The sequence below is a fragment of the Callithrix jacchus genome, chromosome 5 (assembly GCF_049354715.1).
Source record: "Callithrix jacchus isolate 240 chromosome 5, calJac240_pri, whole genome shotgun sequence".
NCBI lineage: Eukaryota > Metazoa > Chordata > Mammalia > Primates > Cebidae > Callithrix > Callithrix jacchus.
The window spans coordinates 2,168,217-2,182,777 of record NC_133506.1 but is presented as its reverse complement, the minus strand read 5'-3'; the positions used below and the strand labels follow the sequence as shown (position 1 = coordinate 2,182,777).

Here is a 14,561-nt window from a genome sequence, read left to right as displayed (position 1 = left end):
TAAACATGACTGTTAGAATATTTCTATCAGGAACATATTATTTTTCCTCTTTTGCTTTGGGCAGGAAGAAAAAAGAGAGAAGAGAGAGAAAGAAAGAAAAAGAGAGAGAAAAAAGAAAGAAAGAAAGAAAAAGAAAGGGAAATGAAAGAAAGAAAGAACAGATTATCTAAGGAAAATTTTGGTATAAAGACCATTCCTACCCTACCAGCCTCTCTTCCAATTCCCAGGCCTTATTATACAAGTTGGAGAAATAATGTGTGGGGACAGGAGATGCACCAATGGCTAGAAAACCTGCTTAGGGAAGGGCAAAGAGAGATTATCAGATGGAAAAAAGTGTAGACCCAGGAAAGACGAAAAAAGTTTTGAGGAATTCTTGTTAGGAGTTATGGAGAGGATTTTCAACTGAGAAGTGAGTGAGTGAAGACGAGAGGAGATGTTTTTAAAAGAGATATGGCTAGGTGCAGTGGCTCATGGCAGTAATCCCAGTGCTTTGAGAGGCTGAGGCAGGAGGATTACTTGAAGCCAGGAGTTGGAGACCAGCCTGGGCAACAAAATGACACCCCTGTCTCTACAAAAAATTTTAAAAATTAGCCAGGCATGGTGGTGTGTGACTGTAGTCCCAGCTACCTGGAAGGCTGAAGCAGGAAGATTGCTTGAGGCCAGGAGTTCAAGGCTGCAGTGAGCTATGATGGCGCCACTGCACTCCAGCCTGAGTGACGGAGCAGGACCCTGGCTTGAATAATCATCATCATCATAATGAGATGCCATATGGAGAAGATTCAGAACTGAGAAGTGAGAGAGAGAAAGAGAAAAATGAAGATCTAAAAAGAGGTGCCATAGCACCATTCTCTTTGAGTTGCTGGGAGATAATTAAGCGGATTTATTTAAACTTGCCTCCTGGACTCAAATACAACACTATACAGAGATTAGGCAACCGGGGCCCTCAGGAATTTTCAGGTTATATTTACTGTATCATTATGTTTCAGCTGCTGTGCTAAGCAATTGGGATGCAAAGATGAATCAACATAGTACCTGGCCCCAAGCTGCTTAGGAGAAGGGCAGATATGAAGATGATGCTAAGCGCTATGATGCTGTGACACTCCGTGAGCATGAACGGGACACAGGAGCAGTCTGGGGAGTCCTAAAGAGGAGGGCAAACAGACAGTGGGGGAACGGCTTTGGATTTTTACGGGGCTGCTCACCTCCAAGCTGAGATGTCTGGATAAGCACTTCAGAACCTGAGCCATGCTGGCTGTGGCCCGTTTCCGCTCATGGTCTTTGACTGACTGTAACCAGGGGTCCATGTGCTGTGTGAAATAAAAGGAGGCTAACTGATTTATCAGGAAGATTTGGGGTACCATCTTTATTGTGTTTAGAAAAAAATGCAGAGAGAGAAGTTCCAAGCTGCTACCAGATCTGAAAATACTTTGCTAAATACTGTTATAGTTCGGATTGGAAATGAAAGTGGTAGAATGATAAGCAAGGCACAGACCTAGGCAGTGGGTGATTTGGCTGCTTCATAGGCGCTTCTTCTTCTTTTTTTTTTGAGATGGAGTCTTGCTCTGTGGCCCAGGCTGGAGTACAATGGTGCAATCTCAGCTCACTGCAAACTCAGCCTCCCGGGTTCAAGTAATTCTCTCACCTCAGCCTCCCCAGTAGCCAGGACTGTAGGCACCCAACCCCATGCCCACTAATTTCTGTATTTTTATGGAGACGGGATTTTACCATGTTGGCCAGGCTGATCTCAAACTCCTGACCTCAGGTGATCCACCCGCCTTGGCCTCCCAAAGTGCTGGGATTACAGGCGTGAGCCACTGCACCTGGTTAGAGCTTATTTTCCCTTCAGCCCAATTCTGCAATTAGTTTTTCTGTACTTCTGAATGGTTTTAGCCCTTTCAAATCTGCCTTGAAAAGAAATAAAGTTAACAACATACTATTAATATTAAAGAATTATGAGAACAGCCAGGTGTGGTTGCTCATGCCTGTAATCCCAGCACTTTGGGAGAAATTACAGATTGCTTAAGCCCAGGAGTTGGAGACCAGCCTGGGTAACATAGTGAAACCCCATCTTTACAAAAAAATCCAAAAATTAGCTGGGCATGGTGGCATGCACCTGTAGTCCCAGCTGCTCGGGAGGCTGAGGTGGGACAATTGCTTGAGCTTGGGAGGTGGAGATTACAGTGAGCTGAGATCGTACCACTGTACTCCAGCCTGGGTGACAGAGTGAGACATCTCAAAGAGAGAGAAAAAAGAAAGGCTTGAATTAAGCTACCAAGGCAGGAAAGTACAAAGTACAACTGAATAAAGAGCAGAAACCCAATCTGGCTGGTATGCTAATGTATAAATAGAAGAGGAATGAGAAATAGTAATAAGGTCAGTTAGGACAAGAATAAATGCCCATCAGAGCATTTATTATTTGTTATTATTTATCATTTTTCCCTTCATCCCAATTCTTCAATTAATTATTCTGTACAGAAGCACAGAAAATGAGCTAGAAAATAAGCTCCTGGGCTGGACGCAGTGGCTCATGCCTGTAATCCCAGCACTTTGGGAGGCCAAGGCAGGTGAATCATGAGGTCAGGAGTTCGAGACCAGCCTGACCAACATGGTGAAACCCTGTCTCTACTAAAAATACAAAATTAGCCAGGTGTGGTGGTGCACGCCTGTAATCCCAGCTACTCAGGAGGCTGATGCAGGAGAATTGCTTGAACCCGAGAGGTGGAGGTTGCAGTGAGCTGAGACTGCGCCACTGCACTCCAGCCTGGGCGACAAAGCCAGACTCCATCAAGAAAGAAAGAAAGAAAGAGAGAAAGAGAGAGAGAGAGAGAAAGAAAGAAAGAAAAAGAGAGAGAGAGAGAGAAAGAAAAAGAAGCTCGTTTAGCAGCCAAAGTACCCAACTGCCTAAGTCTTTGTGCCTTGCTTGTCAGTTAGGACAAGAATAAATGGATCATTAGGGTGCAGATGATTAATAATAGCTTAAAGGGTTATCCCTTTCAGGGATATTTACACCTTAAAAAAGGGTAAGAAAAATAAAAATAACAACAACAACAACAACAACAAAAAAGGGCAAGAGAACAAGATACCTGAACTGCAGTGAATGAACTCAAATGAATAAACCTCTAGTGATGGAACGGCATATACAGAAGCAGGTGCAGGTCAGAGCAGTTGGTTATTATGAACTTTGAGTATCTTCTGGTAGGAAGCCGCTTATTTACTAACTCTTCTTTTTTCATTTGTTTTTGAGAAGAAGCCTTGTACTGTCACCCAGGGTGGAGTGCAGTGGCACAATCTTGGCTCACTGCAACCTCCGCCTACTGGGTTAAAATGATTCTCCTGCCTCAGCCTCCCGAGTACCTGGGACTACAGGCATGTACCACCACGCCTGGCTAATTTTGCCTTTTTAGTAGAGAAAGGGTTTCCCCACGTTAGCTAGGCTGGTCTCGAACACCTGACCTCAAATGATTCGCCGGCCTTGGCCTCCCAAAGTGCTGGGATTACAGGCATGAGCCACTGCGCCTGGCCTTAGTAACTCTTGGGGCTGACCCTTCCCTCATCACTGAATAAAACCCTTCTATACTAGTAAGGAATAATATCTTAAAAATTTTTTTTGATACAGAGTCTGTCACCAAGGCTGGAGTGCAGTGGTGCAATCTTTGCTTACTGCAACCTCTGCCTCCCGGGTTCAAGTGATTCTTGTGCCTCAGCCTCCCAAGTAGCTGGGATTACAGGTGGGCATCACTATGCCTGGCTAATTTTTGGATTTTTTTTTTTTAAGTAGAGTCAGGGTTTTGCCATGTTGGTGAGGCTCATCTTGAACTCCTGGCCTCAAATGAGTCACCCACCTTGGCCTCCCAAGGCAGAGGTGGGAAGATAACTTGAGGCCAAGAGTTCAAGGCTGCAGGGAGCTATGATGGTGCCACTGCACTCCAGCCTGGGCAATAGAGCAAGACCCTGTCTCTGAAAATAAATAAACAAATGATTGAAGGCCATTTATTCAGTATTCACAGTAATTATTATTATTATTATTTTTTGAGATGGAGTTTCGCTTTTGTAACCCAGGCTGGAGTGCAATGGCACGATCTCAGCTTACCGCAACCTCCACCTCCTGGGTTCAGGCAATTCTCCTGCCTCAGCCTCCTGAGTATCTGGGATTACAGGCACGCGCCACCATGCCCAGCTAATTTTTTGTATTTTTAGTAGAGATGGGGTTTCATCATGTTGACCAGGATGGTCTTGATCTCTTGACCTTGTGATCCACCCACCTCGGCCTCCCAAGTGCAGGGATTACAGGCATGAGCCACCGTGCCCGGCCCACAGTAATTATTATCTCCATGTAAACGTGAAGAAATGTGTCTTTGAGAGAGCAAATTCCTTGCAGAATTTCTAGCAGAACTTATAACCAATGAATGGCAGAGCCAGAATTTGAACCCAGGCCTCTGACTCAAAGTTGACAGCTGATACTCTTTACTACATTGCCTCTTACAACTGAGTCCTTCCACACTTTCATCTCCTACTTTCACCAGTTAATAGGAATCATTTCTCATTCTCTCTTGATATCTTGTTTACCTTAATAATGGTGTCAAGATTTTCCAAATGTGGGTCTTTTACCACCAAACTCTGGAGCATCTCAAAGAACGCCTGAAACGTCTGCCTGTAAAGACACTGAGAAGGCACAGGATCAGCGATGCTCCCAATCTCATGTGAAGTTCGCCTAGCATGGGATGCTTTGGAGGCTCTTCTTCTGATCCTAAGATTTCACTCCAAGTTGCAGAACCAGTGTAAAATTACTGGTAGACAGTTTGTGGCATGAGATAAAAAGGAATACATCTTCATTTCAAATGGATGCCTTGGCACGAGAGGGATCACAGCTGACTGAGTCTTACTACATCTGGGAAATTGCTTAAGGGTCATTATCAAGATTCTTTTATTTTTTATTTTTTGAGATGGAGTCTCACTCTGTTGCCCAGGCTGGAGTGCAGTGGTGCGATCTAGGCTCATGACAACCTCTGCCTCCTGGGTTCAAGCGATTCTCCTACCTCAGCCTCCTGGGTAGCTGGGATTACAGACATCTGCTACCATGCCTGGCTAATTTTTTGTATTTTTAGTAGAGATGGGGTTTCACCATGTTAGCCAGGATGGTCTCAATCTCCTGACCTTGTGATCTGCCCACCTCGGCCTCTCAAAGTGCTGGGATTATAGGCATGAGCCACTGCGCCCAGCCAAGGTTCTTTAAAGTTGACTTGTGACTCTTTCTGACATCTTGAAACAGAGGGCAATAGAGTCCTCTTGTGTAACTGCTTTACCAACCAGTTTCTTAGCCACTGAAAAAGAGATCAAGGCCTGCATGTACCCTTCCCTCTGCTTGAAAGCCTTCTCCACATATACACTACACACCTTCTCTCCTTTCAGTTATAACCCATCATGAAGGCTTTACCCGATCACCCATGCGCTTCCCAACCACAGGGCTCTCTATCCTGCTCTTCCCCTGCTTTATTTTTTTTGTAACACTTATTATCAGCTGACATATTATATTTATGTATCAACAGTTTGTCTCTCTGCACTAGAATGTAAGCTCCTTGAGTGGGACTGTGCTGCTGTATTAACACTGCCTATCATCACGTTTGGCATATGATGACCCTTAAATGAGTGTTCCCACCTTATTTTAAAGGCAAAAGGAAGGAAAGAATAGAGGGAAAAGGAAAGAAGACAAAATGGAGGCTTGAAAAAGCTCTCTTCTAATTTAACCACCTATTTTATTCACCAGACTTGGCTTATGGTTTTGGGCTAGTTTCAAAAAATCAAATGCACTCTCAAAAGGCCAAGATCAGCTGACCCTGTGGATGGAAAGTGGCTAAAGCAAAGCGTGAGTTACCTCTGTGTTGCAGGTCCCACTGGGCACAATTTCCCGCATCCTGGTAAAAGTCCTTACAGAGGGCAGAGTGATTATAGTCCTGATGATAAGACTGAACAACTCGGCTCGATCTTCAGAGGCAGGCAGCAAATGGACATCTTGGTAACTACAGTTATCATCTTTTCATCTTGAAAAGACAGTTTGGGAACAGCAAGCTGGGAAGATGGTTTGATTTGATATTGATAAGCACAGAGCAATGGAACTAAAAAGGAAAGGGTAGACAGGCCAGTGCACTGTTCTGATGGGAGACATAAATGGCATGGCTTGTCAGTCTGTTCAGATAAATCTCACAAAAGGTTAGAGGAAGAGTTTCCCCCAAGTAGTTACTGTAGTAATATCGTTTCAGGGCTCCCTTCAGTTCAGCCACAGAGGGAAGCCTGCTACAGCCTAGCATGGTAAGCCACAATTTTCCAAAGCATATTCTGCTGAATGTTTGTTTGGGAATCATGGGTTGAATCTAGTTAAAAAACTTTTTAACTGCAAGACTTCTCAGGACCATTGATCAGCTTAATCACTACAACACAAATCTCTGACAGGTAAATAGCAGGCAGCCCTTCCAAATGTCTTATAAGTCGGAACTCTAAAGTCATGTGGCATATATGGGAGTAACTTCCTACCAAATACACTTGGGACAAAACTCAACTCTAAAGAGATTCTAGCAAGGGTTTTCAGACATGGATAGTAGCATATATGAAATCAAAGTGCTTATGCAAAAACATGAATTTGGCTCCCGCTTTTCTATATAACCATTTTCAAAAATTAAAAATATGGCTCATGGCTGGGTGTGGTGGCTCACGTCTGAAATTCCAGCACTTTGGGAAGCCGAGGCGGGAGGATCATGTGAGGTCAGGAATTCGAGACCAGCCCGGGCAACATGGCGAAACTCCATCTCTACTAAAAATACAAAATTAGCCAGGCGTGGTAGTGCACGCCTATAATCCCAGGTACTCGAGAGGCTGAGTGAGGCAGGAGAATTGCTTGATCCCAGGGGCAGAGATTGCAGTGAGCCTGGGTGACAGAGTGAGACTCCATCGCAAAAAGAGAAACAAAACAAAAACAAAGGGTCATGCCAGTTGGACCTGGCATTGGCCCTGAGAGGAACCAGGATGCCCCTGTAAGGGGCATGTGGGCATCACCTGAGATCAGATATGGTAATGAAGACCTCCTGGCGCAAAGGACTTAACAGGGAACGCAGGTGCTCCTCTTGTACCAGTACCTGCAATGAGAGGGAAGAACTTGAGAGTTGAGAAAGTACCCATTCATTAGGCCACTGGCCATCAGAGACTGGGTGGCCTGCAAGAACCACAGCAGGTCCTTCTAGCCAGCCCTGCTCTGAGGCCCTGGACGACTGGCAGCAGGACAGTGGTGGGTCAGAGGTTTATTCTCTTGAGCTAGATCCCAGACCCTGGCTCTGTCTCTACCAGCTGTTTGAGCTGACACAAATGATTTTTATTTTATTTTATATTTTGAGACTCACTTTGTTGCCAGGCTGGAGTGGAGTGGCACAATCTCGGTTTACTGCAACCTCTGACTCCCTGGTTTAAGTGATTCTCCTGCCTCAGCCTTCTGAGTAGCTGGGATTACAGACCTACGCCACCATGCCCAGCTAATTTTTGTATTTCTAGTAGAGATGGGGTTTCACCATGTTGGCCAGGATGGTCTCAATCTCCTGACCTTGTGATCCACCTGCCTCAGCCTCCCAAAGTGCTGGGATTATAGGCGTGAGCCATTGTGCCTGGTCCTACTGACACAAATTATTTAACCCCCTTGTGCCTTGGTTTCCTCATCTGTAAAACCAGAAAACAGTAATACTTAACTTTCATGGGGTGGCTGTGAGTACTCACTGAGCAAACTCATGATACCCGGCAGCCCTGTGTCATTGTTAGTGTCTGTTATTCATCATTTTAATCACCAGTGATTATTTCTAGTTTAGGCATTCTGAATCATCTCTCCGCTAAACCAGCTATCTCTTCGATCACATCTAATATTATTCTGAGTTACTTGTCATGGAAAAAGAATTATTTTCCAAATTCCAAACTGGCAGAGGGAAAGCTGCCTTGCTGTGCTGGAAAAACCCGTGGAGTGATAAGTGGGGGCTTTGGAGCAGGACAGTCCCTGGGCTGAGCACTGGCTCTGCCGCTCACTCACTGTGCGGGCCTGAATGTGTCATTTAACTCCCTGTGCCTTCGTTGCCTTATCTGTATGGAGAAAATGAGCTGATGTAAATGATTTTAGCTGGCACGGTGGCTCATGCCTGTAATCCTAGCATTTTGGGAGGCCGAGGTGGGTGGATCACTTGAGGTCAGGAGTTCAAGAGCAGATGCCTATAATCGCAGCTACTCGGGAGGCTGAGGCAGGAGAATTGCTGGAACCTGGGAGTCGGAGGTTGCAGTCAGCCAAGATCGTGCCACTATACTCCAGCCTTGGTGAAAGAGCAAAACTCTCTCTTTCCACCATCTTCCGCGCCGCCACAATGGTGTGCATGAATGTCCTGGTGGATGCTCTCAAGAGCATCAACAATGCCGAAAAGAGAGGCAAACGCCATGTGCTTATTAGGCCATGCTCCAAAGTCATTGCCTGGTTTCTCACTGTGATGACAAAGCACGGTTACGTTGGCGAATTTGAAATTACTGACGATCACAGAGCTGGGAAACCTGTTGTGAACCTCACAGGCAGGCTAAATAAGTGTGGAGTGATCAGCCCCAGATCTGATGTGCAACTCAAAGATCTAGAAAAATGGCAGAATAATCTGCTTCTGTTCCGCCACTTTGGTTTCATTGTACTGACAACCTCAGCTGGCATCATGGACCATGAAGAAGCAAGACGAAAACACACAGGAGGGAAAATCCTGGGATTCTTTTTCTAGCGATATAATACATAGATTTACAAATAAAATGCCTCATGGACTCTGGTGCTTCTAAAAAAACAAAAGAGCAAAACTCCATCTCAAAAAAAAAAAAATAATAACTGTAGCAGAAGCCTCGCTGGACTGTCTACCAGGCCTCTCTGGGAACTGTCCCCAGCCCGGAGAAATGGGCACCTCAAAGCCATGTGTCTGCTAAGTCCCATTGGCCACAGCTCATCTGTCCCAAAGGACACCAAGGTCAATGAGATTCTTTTTTTCTTTTCTTGATCTTATTAAGCCTACAGCACCCAGTATTCCCAGGTGGTCTCCCATCCAAGTACTAGCCAGGCCCAACCCTGCTTAACTTCTGAGATCAGACAAGATCTGGCGAGTTCAGAGTGGTGGTATGCCCTTAGATGGTCAATTACATTCTCTCTGGAATCTGGAATTGGGACAAAGAGCTTCAATCTCATTCTGGATGGTCTTCTAAAGGAAAAAAAATTTAAAATTTGGAAGCACTGGTCCCTATGGATAAGGCAACTAAGAGGGCGGATTTTGGGGAGAGAAGATGGGGGAGAGGAAGACAGACAGAGAGAGTAGAAATGGAAATTCATACAAGGGAGCAAGAATAAGAGAAGGAGAGAAAGCTAACCTTGAGTATGTGGAAGATTTTTATTTTCTAGATTCATTCCCTTCCTGGGTCAGGCTGCTCCTCCTGTCAAGGGGCCCTGAGAAACAATCAGCCATCCTTAGAAAAAAATCTCACCTTTTGGGTTTCAGGGGCTTCTAGAGGATTTCTCTTATCTTTAATAAAAAAGACCTCACTAGGAACTTAGGATGCAGGCTGGGCACGGTGGCTCACTCCTATAATCCTGGCACTTTGGGAGACTGAGGTGGGCAAGTCACTTGAGGTCAGCAGTTCGAGACCAGCCTAGCCAACATGGTGAAACCCAATCTCTACTAAAATACAAAATTTAGCCAGGCATAGTCGCAGGTACCTGTAATCCCAGCTACTTAGGAGGCTGAGGCAAGAGAATCGCTTGAACCTGGGAGGCGGAGGCTGCAGTGAGCTGATACAGTGCCACTGCACTCCAGCCTGGGCAACAAGAGTAAAACTCCATCTCAAAAACAACAAAAAAACTTAGGATGCAGTGAGTGCTCAATAAACACTACAAGGTTCCCTTTCTTGCCCCTCTCTGAGTTTTTCTCCTTTTACTTTCCAGCCCTGGTCTGACTTAGCTCTTGCTGGTAGGCTGCTGCTTTCTTTCCTTATTTCCTCAAAGAGCACATTTATTTTTGTGGCTTTATAGTCTGGAAGGGACAAAGCCTAAGACTCTGTCTTCAGTCCTGACAGCTCTCCAAGGGCTCTACTCGCCCGCACCGGGTTATCTCAAGGGCACAACCACTAAAATCCCCAGAATTTTGGCATTAAAGTTAGTTAATTGTGGTCCCCCTACAAACACAACTTCACCCTAATCCCTCCTTCCTTCCTTCATCCCAGTTACCACAACCAACTTTCCTTCCTTTCTTCCTTCCTTCTCTCCCTCTCTCCCCCTCCCTCTCTCCCCTCCCTCCCCCTCTCTCTCCCCTCCCTCCCCCCTCTCTTTCTCTCTCTCTCTCTCTCTTTTTCCCCTCCCCCCTCCCTCCCACCTCTCTCTCTCTTTCAAGATGGGGGTCTCACTATGTTCCTGAGGCAGCAGTGCAGTAGCTATTCATAAGCATGATCATAGCTCACTACAGCCTCCAACTCCTGGGCTCCAGTGTTCCTCCCACCTCAGCCTGCAGAGTGGCTGGGACTACAGGCAGGTGCTACCATACCCAGCCTCTTTTCTTTTTCATTAAAGTTCTCAACAGTGTATTGCCTTTCTTTTTTATTTTAGCCATTTTAGTAGGAGTATAGTTGAAGCTTACTGTCATTTTAGTTCGCTTTTCCCTGATCACAATAATCAGCATCTTTTCAGGTGCTTATTTAGAAATTTTTGGTAAACTCATGCCTGTAATTTCAGCACTTTGGGGGGCTGAGGCAGATGGATCACCTGAGATCAGGAGTTCGAGACCAGCCTGGGCAACATAGTGAAACCCTGTCTCTACTAAAAACACATAAAATTAGCTGGGCATGGTGGCAGTTACCTGCAATCCCAACTACTCGGGAGGCTGAGGCAGGAGAATTGCTTGAACCTGGGAGGCAGAGGTTGCAGTGACCTGAGATTGTGCCACTGCACTCCAGCCTGGGTGATGGAATGAGACTCTGTTTCAAAAAAAAGAGAAATGTTTGGTTAAATGCCATCCCAACTTTTTCTTCTTCCTTCCACTTTCTGTCGTGGGCTTCCTTGGCTTTTTTTATTTGGCTATTTGGAGCCACGCACTGGTTTGGGTCAGGAGGACTGCTACATGCCTCAAAGTTTTCTTTCTCTATGATGACCCCGGCTTTTTCCTCATTGTCAGGTCTTCAGCAGAACTTCTTCTCCTCTTGGGCACCTCTCCCCTTGGTTGTTGGGAGTTGTGCTTTTTCAGCCCCCATGTGTGGGCTTGCGGGAACTTCATAGACTTAGTGCTGCAGTCATGCATGCAGTTTTCTCATGAGACTAGCTACCTTTAACTTTTCTGGGCCGAATCCCTTGCCAGTCTATACCTTGACATCTAATGCGGGCGTTTTATTACTGGGTAAACAGATTCAAATGCAGACTCAGTGTGCAATTCAGTGTATTTTTGTTGTTCAGACTTGCATTTGTGGATTTTATGAGCTGGCTGGTTGAACCACATGGCAACCCATTGTTGCCAAGTCTGGTGAAAACAGAGCTTTAGAAACATGCCACTCTGGCCGGGTCCTAGGATCCTACAGTTGCCTACATCCTGTCCCTTTTCCCAAGGAGGCTAGCCAAGCAGAAAGCTGCATTTGTTCTTTTTTTTTTTTTGAGATGGGGTGTCACTGTGTCACCCAGGCTGGAGTGAAGTGGCATGATCTCGGCTCACTGTAACCTCTGTCTCCTGGACTCAGTTGATCTCCCCACCTCAGCCTCCCTAGTAGCTGGGATTACAGGCATACACCACCATACCTGGCTAATTTTTGTATTTTTTTTCCCAGAGATTGAGTTTTACCACATTACCTAAACTGGTCTCAAACTCGTTTTTTTTTTTTTTTTTGAGACAGAGTTTCGCTCTGTCGCCCAGGCCAGAGTGCAGTGGTGTAATCTCGGCTCACTGCAACCTCCACCTCTGCGTTCAAGCAATTCTCCTGCCCACTTCAGGAGAAGCTTACATTACAGGTGACTGCCACCACACCCAGCTAATTTTTGTATTTTTAGTAGAGACAGGGTTTCACCATGTTGGCCAGGCTGGTCTCAAACTCCCGACCTCAAGTGATCTGCCCACCTTGGCCTCCCAGAGTGCTGCAGTTACATGCATGAGCTGCTGCGCTCAGCTCCTACATTTGTTCTTAAACCTGTATTACCGTCCTGTTCTTCTTAATGTATTGTTTGGAATAATTCTCAACCTATTTACTTTTTGAGGTACGGACACTTACAGATGGACTGTAAACGCTTCAAGGGCAAGGGTTATAGTTACCAGGAAATGGGTAACCTTTATTGAAGCACCACAGTGTACTTAGATATAGAAAATCCTAGTAGCTGTCCATTATGTAAACTGTGAGCCGGTTAGCCTTGAATTTCAAAAGCCATCAATCTAATCAGCCTTATAGATCTGTGATATGAGAAAGAACAACTCATATTCCTGGAGCATGTAAGAAATCCCAACATCAGAATTTTAAAGCTTTAGAGAAACTGAAGGAGACATTTCGCAGATAAGAAAACTAAAGCGCCATCCGGTACTTGCCTGAGTGCATCGGCTTCTTTGCAAAGCCCTTCTAGATCCTTTGACATGGAACTGACCAGTCACTCCTGTGTGCTCTCCATATGCCCATTTAAACTTCTAACCGTCCCTGACACATTTCATTATACTTTGCTTGGCTGCATAAACAGGAATTTTGTCCTCTTTGTCTTTGTAGCCCAAATTCCCAGGACAGTTCCTGGAACTGTCAGGCAATTAATGAGGGAATGAATGGATAAATTGGTGGCAGAGCATGGCTGGAGTAAGTACAAATAGAACAAAATGCAATAACGATAATAGAGTCCCATTTCTAAAATGCATCATGTGTGTTAGGTACCATGGTACATGGCTTATATTTATTTTTATTTAAGGGTCACAATAGCTCTGTGAAGTAGATATAGCTATTTTTTTTTCTTGAGATGGAGTTTTGCTCTTGTTGCCCAGGCTGGAGTACAGTGGTTCAATCTCAGCTCACCACAACCTCTACCTCCTGGGTTCAAGTGATTCTCCTGCCTCAGCTTCCTGAGTAGCTTGGATTACAGGTATGCGCCACCATGCCCAGCTAATTTTGTATTTTTAGTAGAGACGGGGTTTCTCCATGTTGGTTAGCTTGGTCTTGAACTCCGAACCTCAGGTGATCTGCCCGTCTCGGCCTCCCAAAGTGCTGGTATTACAGGCATGAGCCACCGCGCCTGGCCAATATAGCTATTCTTATTTTATTGATGAGGAAACAGAAGCATTGAGAAGTGAAGTAATTTCTTACAGTTACATAGCTATAAAGAGGCAGGACTGTCGCCTGAACCCAGACATTCGATTATGGTGACTGTCTGGGAACTACTGCTTGATTCATGAGAATGTAGCATTGGCCTTGCTGAGAAATTCAAATGCTGTCCTTTCTATTCTTCTTGTAATTGGTTTTCAAGGGTGATTACATGTGTGGGGGTAGCCTTGAGTATTTCTCCTCCATGTAAAGATACTGATACAAGAAGAGTTCAAGTGGATTGATAACATAGGGGAAGCCACTAAAAAATGTTTTGGCCACGTCACTGAATTTGTGTGATCCCAGTCATTTGTGGTAAGGTCATAATACTTACATGTAAGGTATGCATAATATCTGTGATGTGGCCACGAATGAATGAATGATTCTGTGGTTTCATCATAAGGTAAAGGTCGGCTGAGAGAAGACAGAGATCTTAGGAATGTCAGCTTTTCAAATTTACCCTGAATTTGTGGAAAAATGATAAAAATACAATTATATGTTATACTCTTATTTGATAACTGTAGAGACCTTTTGAAAAGTTTCTTGGAATGCTTTAAATATCTGACATCTCTTTCAATTCAGTATCAGTCTTTTATTATAAGGAATGAGTAAATGACAGAGATTTCAGTGAAATTCCTTGTCCACTGGTCCTGCCTTGCTTTGGGACCTCAGCTCTGCTCTCAGCTCCATGTTCCAGCCTGGCTCTCCCCACCTTTAGTCTTTGCTTTCCACCTTCCTCTCTGGAGGGTGTTGTTCTGATTAAGCTTCCTAGGCCAGGCACAGTGGCTTATGCCTGTAATCCCAGAACTTTGGGAGGCCAAGGTGGACAGATTACCTGGGGTCAGGAGTTCCAGACCAGCATGGCCAACATGGTAGGCACGGTGGTACACGCCTGTAGTCCCAGCTACTTGGAAGGCTGATGAATGAGAATTGCTTGAACCTGGAAGGTGGAGGTTGCAGTAAGCCAAGATGGCACCACTGCACTCCAGCTAGGGTGACAGAGCGAGACTCCATCTCAAAAAAAACCAAAACAACAACAAAAAAGAAAGTCACACAACTGGAATCATACAGTCTGTAACCTTCTGTGATTGGCTTCTTTTACTCAACACAATGCCTCTGTGATTCATCTATGTTATTGTATCAATAGTTCCCACCTTTTATTGCTGAATAGTATTCTATTTTATGAGACCCTATCTCAAGAATTCTAGTTCTTGAGACAG

At 45.0% G+C, this 14,561-nt stretch overlaps 1 protein-coding gene and 2 pseudogenes across 1 annotated transcript in view; 1 reads left to right on the top strand and 2 right to left on the bottom strand.

Annotated features, from left to right (window-relative positions):
- MROH8 (maestro heat like repeat family member 8) overlaps window positions 1-14,561 on the bottom strand; it is a 70,880-nt gene that overhangs the window by 38,539 nt on the left and 17,780 nt on the right. Inside the window, 6 exon segments of the mRNA XM_078375602.1 lie at window positions 1,203-1,307; window positions 4,567-4,662; window positions 5,873-6,017; window positions 7,048-7,127; window positions 13,676-13,708; window positions 13,710-13,804. Coding sequence (XP_078231728.1) covers window positions 1,203-1,307; window positions 4,567-4,662; window positions 5,873-6,017; window positions 7,048-7,127; window positions 13,676-13,708; window positions 13,710-13,804 — 554 coding nt within the window.
- LOC103792751 (small ribosomal subunit protein uS8 pseudogene) lies at window positions 7,411-8,994 on the top strand (annotated as a pseudogene).
- LOC118154142 (5S ribosomal RNA) lies at window positions 9,053-9,174 on the bottom strand (annotated as a pseudogene).